Source organism: Clytia hemisphaerica, unplaced genomic scaffold (genome assembly GCF_902728285.1).
Source record: "Clytia hemisphaerica strain Z4C2 unplaced genomic scaffold, Clytia hemisphaerica genome assembly, whole genome shotgun sequence".
Classification (NCBI taxonomy): Eukaryota; Metazoa; Cnidaria; class Hydrozoa; order Leptothecata; family Clytiidae; genus Clytia; species Clytia hemisphaerica.
In genome coordinates this window covers 2255411-2263968 of record NW_027103674.1, presented here as the reverse complement: position 1 = coordinate 2263968, position 8558 = coordinate 2255411, and the positions used below count along the sequence as shown (strand labels likewise).

Sequence of the window (8558 nt, the reverse complement as noted above, 5' to 3'; positions counted from 1 at the left end):
TTATAGATTTAAAAACCTTCTAAAAATAATATGATCATAAGAATTTTATCATTACCGGTATTATGTATGAGCAGTCATGAAGGATCCAAAATGATTCCACGACAGACAGACAGACAGACAAACAAACAGACAGACAGACAGACTTAGTAGTCTAAGGTCTAACGCACAGAAGACTTAGACAAGTAACTAGGTTGCAGTACCCAGGGCGTCGCCCGTGGTAAAGAAGAATTAATCAGGTTACTTCTTTAGAAATCTTAGTATGAAGAATCTAAAACCTTTTGGGACTTGTTATATAACATCAAAGAGGATTCAGAAAAGTTTTACTGGCCATTTTCTATCCACCTCCTTCACTCGTTTCCAGGACTTTTTAGGATTTCATGACGTCATTACCAGGGTTTTGAATTTGAACCTCCACAAATATGGTCATATTATACATTGTTGGAACGGAAACTTATAGATTTAATAGATTTCAAAAGAGATTTGAATAGAAAAGAAATCATGAATTTTAACTGTAATACTCAATCTCTTTGTAGCTCAAAAAATTAGGAAGAAGGAAAAAAAAGCAACATAATAAAATGAAACTAAAAATATAGCAGTAACCAAAGATTCTAATATCAATCAGACGTCAATTTCACATACCAGATGGACCCGTTTAGCATGCAGGATAATGAGGACCAAGAAGCCGACCGAGTGATTCTTAACGTCGGCGGTGTACATTTTGAAACGTACGTCACGACGTTACAGAATATCGCCGATACACGTCTTGCGTGGCTGATTGAAAACGTGGAGGAAGAGACGTTAAGAAAACGTGAATTCTTTTTTGACCGACATCCAGGAGCTTTTGTACACATATTGAATTTCTATAGAACGGGTGAGTTTACATTTTAACTTTGTATTAGTATAGGCCATTTCACAGTCGCAAAGCGTAATGGGTACGAATCAGGACCATTGCGCACTAATAACAACTTACTATTAGTCCAAAGTTTTGAATTTTTTTTAAGATTTTTGCGTCTAACCAACGAGAAACCGTTATCGGGGCGCAATCAGTCCTGATTACCCATGATCTATTTCGACTTTTAAATGGCCTATGGATACCACAACTCGGATTCAAGAGTGTGTGTGTGGTGATACTCATGCCCTTTCTACGCTCGGGATGAGCTACTCTCGGGTACCTTATAAGAGTCCCCCCGCTAATTAATTTTTCGAAAATTTTCCACCCAGGACTTTCTTATTCACCCCCCCTCGCTTAAAAATATTTTTGAAAGTTCTCTCGTTTACCCTAATTAGCCTCCTTTTCAAAATTTCTTTAATTCAGGACATTTTTATTCCAACTCCACTCGCTTATTAAGTTTTAAGAAGTTTCCCATCCCGCTTATTACAAATCCCTCGTTTATTAGGTACACGAGAATATTATGCTCTACAACGTAGTCAAGTGTCCAGAACCAGCAGTCTGAACAGCGCTATGCATTTTTACTAGAAAAAGAAGGAATTCCTACTTCGCAAGGACCCATTCCCAATGGGGAGGACTCATACCATCGTATCAACATCTTTTTAGTGAAAAGTGCAGTGTAAAAAGTGTCCTCTCCGGAAAACGGATATTTATTATCCGTTAATTTGAGAAAATTGTTTTAGATTGTTTGTCTCGCTAAGCCCAGTTTCCAAATCCATCCGGTGGGATACCCGCACACACTGGAATATTTGGCTAAAATTTCGTCACCGGTGGAAAAATACGCAACAATTTTAACCCAATTGGGAAATTTACTTTCATCCCACTAATGTTTTTTTTTAGATAGGAACTAAATAATTTCTTTCCCCATCGGGATTTTCATTTCAAACGGGGGGAGGTTTTCCACCAGGGTACTGATACAGGGGTGGTATTTACAACATTTGGTTTCGTTTTATATGGTCCCGTTACGGCAGCTTTTTTAGTGTTTTGAATGGCCCATTGGGGGAAGGAAAAGAAAGGGAGTGAAGCTAGATTTCAGTTAGCTGAAAATTGATCTTAAACAGACTAGACGTCTAAATCTTCACAAATCACTTTTTCAGGGAAACTTCACACACCTACAGACTTATGTGGCCCAGCATTTGAAGAAGAACTTCAGTTTTGGGGAATTGACGAAAAACAAATGGAACCTTGCTGTTGGGAAACGTTTACGAAACATCGGGAAGCAGAGGTGAGAATACTTAGTTCTGATTGGTTGATTTGAAGGAACAGAGGACTCTGATTGGTTGATTTGAAGAAATAGAGAGCTCTGATTGGTTGATTGGAGGGAAAAGAAGTCTCTGATTGGTTATTTAGAAATTAGTTTAAGTAAAGTTCTTTTTTGGAGAATTGTTATATAAATTTTATAAAGAATACTTGTTAATGTGTAATACAATAATGTAAGACAATGTGTTTTATAAGTTTTTAGCCAGCCTGTGGAATCATTTACTTGATCTAATTGTTTCATGGTATTAGAAAAATAACTTAGTTGATCTTTTTTTTAACAGTGTAACCACCAATAGATAGAAACACCACCATGTAAAAGACTTCTCGGATTTCTAAACTATCTTATAGCTTTCTAGTAATATCTAAGAACATTTTATAGACCACATTTTCCAAAATTTCATGGCTAGCTTCTAAACTTTCTTCTTTCATTTTTAGTCGAACTTACGAACATTTAAAGGACCAGGTTTCGAGAATTTACGAATTTTCATGTCTAGTTTTTAAATTTTCTCCCTTTATTTCTAGATGAACTTACAAAAATTCGAACTTACGAAAATTCGAACTTACGAAAATTCGAACTTACGAAAATTCGAACTTACGAAAATTCGAACTTACGAAAATTCGAACTTACGAAAATTCGTTTTGAAGACTCGCAAGAATTTCATATCTAGTTTCTTATAATTTGCTCTTTCATTAATAGTCGAACTTACGAACATTCGAGGGCCCAGGTTTCGAGGATTTACAAGTGACAAGACGTCGTAAATATTCGAATTTCAATTCACACGATGATGAGAGCTTCATGAAGCGCAACATGAGACAAATATGGGATTTGATGAATGATCCGCACTCTTCCGAATTAGCAAAGGTAGGTGTTCTAATCTCAACCCAATACACCTTTTCGACCGTAACCGCCAATTGCCGCGCGGGCATTTTTTGTCCGCTTTATCCCACTAACCCACTAAAACCGTCCCAGTCCTTTTTTGGCACTTATAGACAATAGAAAAAGGTGTCAAAAAAGGATTGGATGGAGTTTAGGGGATGATTCAATAATTAAGTGGCACGCGCCTGACCGCGCGACTACGGTCGAAAAGGTGCATGATGACATAATGCTTTCAAGAATAAGACAAATATGTTATTGGGTTTACACAATACAGTTGACGCTCTCTAATTCGATCTTCAAGGGGAATTGGATTTTCATCGAATGAGGGAGCTTATCGAATAAGGGAGCGTGGTTTATGAGAGTTTTATGTTGACGGGGACTTTAAATTTCATCGAATAAGGGAGCCTATCGAATAGTAGAACGTCGAATAAGAGAGCGTCAACTGTACATATTTTAATCCTCAACAGCCTGGTAGTCTTTTATGAGGGCTGGAAATGAATTTACAAGGAAATTATGCCAAATTTTTTTGTCTATGAGAATGTTAATGTAACAATTTCAGATATATTCAAACTTTCAGGGTTAATAGTTGCATGGTCTTCGTAAAAAAATGGAAGAAAAACTTCTGTTCTATAAAATTCTACCCAAATACCAAAGACCTTTAAAAAATCATTCTGGGAACTAAAACAGCTAAAAACACTATTCACGGTATTTATTACATATTGCTTTCCACAGAAAATACCCAAGTTTTTACAAATAAGGTGGCAAATTTTAAACCATTATTCTAAAGTTTAAATTTGCCACTACTGACAAAAATAGCCGTAGTGTTTCCGTACAAAACATTACGTCATAAAACATTACGTCTTACAGTCTTACTTGCCGGACATGGTGTCAGATAAATTCTTTCAAAATCAAACATTAAAATGATAATCAATCCAAAATCATCTTTCTTTTTTCTTTTTCAGCGTTTTTCATTGCTCTCATGTGGCATGATTATAATCTCATTATCAGTCTATTGTTTGTTAACAATGAGGTCGTTAAGAGAAGATTCCATCTTGAAATGGATTAATAAAATATGCTTGGTATTCTTTACTATCGAGGTGAGTCAATAACTAGTCTAACTCAATAGAAATGCTTGAAAATGACATGAAACTATAAAACATGCTATAGTCAACGATCAAGAATAATTTGTCGATTAAGAAACAGATTCGAATCAACAAATTATGGTATACTTAAAGACTCTAGTCTTTATTCTTCCTCGTTCTTTAGTTAATCTCAAAACTGATTTGCGGCTTACTAATACTGTATGTTTTACTATGAGTCAACTACTACTGTACTACAGTTAACAAATCCTAAAATTTGAAAAACCCCGTAGAAATAAGAGTTTAGAGCCCGAGGGACATGATCCCTTCACTTTTTTTCGAATTAAAAGTAATTTTAAAATATCAATAGTTTTATTACTAAGCAAAATCAGTCAGAAGGGGGTCTAAATCGGAATTTTCTTCCGTTAGCGCCAACCGTTTGAGCCTCCTTAGCCACAATATTTTTGGTCCTCTACTTTCCAGATCGTGGCGTGGGCTCTTAAGTGCTTTGTACCTAACTGTATCTCCCGTATAACATAGCGTAGTTTGGCAATGGTTTTTGAAATTTCCGGTACATATCGGGTCTGTTTACAGAAAAGCTCTTTTTCTTTATTTTCACCACAGTTTATCCTTCGAGTGATTGTTTGTCCACGAAAGATACAATTCATCAAAGATTACAAGAATTGGATAGATTTTCTCTCACTAATACCTTCCTTTCTTATGATTGCTTTTCCTGGAAGTAATTGGATATACAATTTGGTCATCATTCGATTACTTCGTGTTTTCAAATTCTTCAAACTTTCGTATGGGCTACAGGCGAGTAACCTTTTTTATAAGGACCATTTTTTGAAGCCTCGTTGTTTTTATAAGATATGTTATTTTTTTTAATTATCCTGAAAAAGAGTGGCTGTACAGTGATTCGTGGCTTGCTTATTTAAACTTTCATCTAAAAAAATAAACGTCCATCAATTAGAATTAATGCGATATAGATTCAAGCTAAGAATATACAGTGGAGCATAACTCAAACACCCACGGAACACAAATTGTTCGAGTTAATAAAATTTCGAGTTATGGAGTAAGATTTATAAAGCATTGTTAACTGAGGAGACCATACAACTTGTTCGAGTTATAGACACTTGAGTTAATGAAATTCCATTGTAATATTTTCTTGTTTCATTTTTAGGTACTGTTACATACGTTAAAGGCTAGTTCGTACGAGCTAACATTACTCCTGCTGGTTCTCTTAATTCCTTTGGTAGTCTTCAGTAGTTTGGTATACGCTTTCGAGTTCAATATGACTGATGGCGAAACTGATTTTGATTCCATTCCCAAGACCTTTTGGTGGACCATTGTCACCATGACGACCGTCGGTTATGGCGACATGGCGCCTAAGACGTGGATCGGTCAAGTCGTAGGGTCCATATGCGCTATCATAAGTGTATTGATTATTGCATTACCTATATCCGTTATAGGCAATAATTTTAACTTGTATTACGCCCATGTCAGGGCGCGATTGAAATTACCGAAGAAAAACCGCCATTTGTTGCAAGGGCGTTTAAGGGGATTGCTTAAACAGCCTGCTATGTTATCTTCACGTGACCGAGATCGAAAGAATATTACGAGACGAAATGGTGGCAATAGTTTGAGTATGCCACCCGCTGGGAATGGGCGGCTGACTGTAGATACCCTCTCCCCATCACCTAATTTTATGCTGAAAAGACGGGGCGCAGCTCAAACAACAAGTCAAATCTCTTTAAGTTCCTCTAACGAAAGTATAGCGAATGACGAAAAACAAGAAACTTTCGTCAAAATTGATTCTAACTCACCGAAAACGAGTACCAACGAATCAACACCAATGATAAACGAAAGACGATCACGACAATGTTCGTTGGAAGTAAATCACGTGACAAAAGAAAACGACCGACGTTCGCCAAACACTCGTCGAAGACGATTAAACATACAAGAAGAACCACATAATCATTTCTCGGTAAACAGTCGAGGATCAGAAGTCGGGATTCAGTATTCCACCGAAGATAGTAACGACAATTTATCGGGTAGTTCAGACTCGATAATTTTACCATCCGTGAGCCTTACAAAAGAAGAACTTGAAAATCACTTTAACAACGCATACAACCAAAATAACGAAAATGTCACCGAAAGTGGAGACGAGAACGACGACGAATTCTCGTTATCACCGACAAAGAATTTACTACATATTGTCGGTAATAATGAGGAACCGAATATAAGACGAGAATCTATGAAACGTATGACGACAGTTGATTATAACCAGAATACAAAAAACACGAAAGAAAGACTAAGATCCAATACTCTCAACTCTGATGATATGAATCATAAAGAGAAACTCCGAAAGCAAAATACGATAGCTAGTTCCAGCCCCGGAGGTTTATTACGCAAAATCAGCTCTCCGCCTTTGTTTTTAAATCATCTTTTGGGGAATGGAGATGGTGGGGCCGAGCGGCGAAAAAATAGCCTGGACCGTGATAAAATACAAAGGAGTTCCTCTAAAGAGCTCAACGGTGAAAAGCCTGCACAAAACAATGTAAATCATAATTCATTAGAAGACCACATGGATGGAGAGAAACTTCACTCAAAGAACACAGGAACTGAAAACTGCATCCCTGCCAGTAGACCATACAAAAGACCTCTACAAAGGAGTGCAACCGATCACAACTTTTACGTCGATCAAAATCATCGGGACGGAGATCAAAAACACCATTTGCCAAATTTTAGCTTGAGCATTGATAATATCTCCTTGAATAAATACAAACTGACTGACGAGGAGAGAAAAATGTTGCTAAGGGAATCTGGAGTTTGAAATTTTAATTTTTATTATTTCGTTCTTATATAATTTCTAATTAATTAATTTACTTCCAATTTACAGACCTGCTGTTGAAACACTCTAAATCGAGATTTTTTACACTGTGTTTATAAGTGATTGAGGCTACTATTATACCAAATCGCAGGGTTTATAGGAGTTTAAAGGGTAACCAAAAAAAAACGTTTTCAGCATTTAACCTTTTTTTGTCAACATTTTCATAACATTTTTCTAACTTTAGCTTTCATTTCACATACACTTTGAAATTCATTAAAGTTTAGCAAAATAAGTGTCTCTCTGTAATTCCAAATTTCTAAAATTCTACACAAAAATGCATTTCCGTCAATTACCTAGAAAAAAAAAATCAAAAACTCACTGCAAAATCACTGTGAAAGCTACAATTCAAATTGTTCTAGTTTTTCACTTAGACTGGCACGCCAACCGGGCTGGAAAGATATCACGCGGGTGAAGGAGAGCGTAGGAATTAGGTAAGCGTAGGAATTAGTTAAGCATAGGAAGAAAGTTTCTAAAATTTTCTTCGCTCTCTTCAGCAAACACCAGCCGCTCTTGGATTCCTATGATTAATTAACAGACTAGATTGCTAGTTCACTCACCAATGTGCATAATTGAGCTTTTGAAAGTGAATTCATGAAAAAGTCCAAGCTATAAACTTTGTTGATACTGTACCGTCCTATGTCAATTCATATCCTTATTAATGACTTTCGGTCCATTGAACTCTCTATAAAACGTACAAATGTTCTACAAAACATTCCAGAATTGCAAGGAGGGAACTGTATTTTTTCTTTAGACCAGCTATTTATTATTATTATGTAAAATTTGTATGAGATTTTAATTCTTTTTTACAGAAATATGAAATCTTCAGCCAAAAGTCATTTCAGCAAATTTTTGGTCAGAAATGCTACAATTTGACCAATTAAACCAAACATATTTTATTAGGCATCTGCTCATCCTGTAATGAATGAAAAGTTTCTTAGATTCTTGGTTAATACTGTTTTCTGCAAATCCTCTTTCCTATAAAGTATCGCTTTTCGCCGAATTTCGGCAAAGAATCTTTTTTAGCTGGTAAATGTTTATGGAGAAGAATTTGTGAAGGTAATCTCTTCGTTAAGATTTCTAGAGCTGTTTGAATTTACGATAGTCCATACAGGAAGTATACCAACTATAATACATATCTGCGATTCAAACTCACATATTTTATTTTTCAGACATTTCTGAAAAGCGTGCATGACAATGACGATGAAGCTCAACGATTACAAGGGTTCTTCAAAATGACATTGAGAAACAAATCTCGCGGTCGAGCAAAGCCACTGACTCCACGAGAAATTCAGATTTTCAGTGTAAATTACAATCAAAATTTGCTACTTTTGGCGTTTTAGAGACCTCTTTATAAAATAGATTACTTTTGGATAGATTCGGAAAGTTAAATCCATGCGAAATTTGATGATTCGCCAAAATAAATCAAGAGATGTTCGCAATTCATTTAGCTTGCGCAACTCTCATGAAAATTAATCAAGTAGTCAACTCTCATGAAAATTA

At 36.0% G+C, this 8558-nt stretch overlaps 1 protein-coding gene across 1 annotated transcript; it reads left to right on the top strand.

Annotated features, from left to right (window-relative positions):
* The first annotated feature begins 537 nt into the window (after positions 1-537).
* Positions 538-7160, top strand: LOC136803500 (potassium voltage-gated channel protein egl-36-like). The gene is made up of 6 exons (XM_067060237.1): positions 538-871; positions 2047-2174; positions 2907-3071; positions 4049-4183; positions 4790-4981; positions 5349-7160. The coding sequence occupies exons 1-6, from the start codon at positions 643-645 to the stop codon at positions 6999-7001; spliced, it is 2502 nt and encodes an 833-aa protein (XP_066916338.1). The 5' UTR covers positions 538-642; the 3' UTR covers positions 7002-7160.
* The last annotated feature ends 1398 nt before the right edge of the window (positions 7161-8558 follow it).

Coding starts and splice junctions, on each gene's coding strand:
- LOC136803500 (XM_067060237.1), top strand. CDS start 643: ATGGACCCGTTTAGCATGCAGGATAATGAGGACCAAGAAGCCGACCGA. Junction 872..2,046: donor ATTGAATTTCTATAGAACGG/GTGAGTTTACAT, acceptor TCACTTTTTCAG/GGAAACTTCACACACCTACA. Junction 3,072..4,048: donor ACTCTTCCGAATTAGCAAAG/GTAGGTGTTCTA, acceptor TTTCTTTTTCAG/CGTTTTTCATTGCTCTCATG.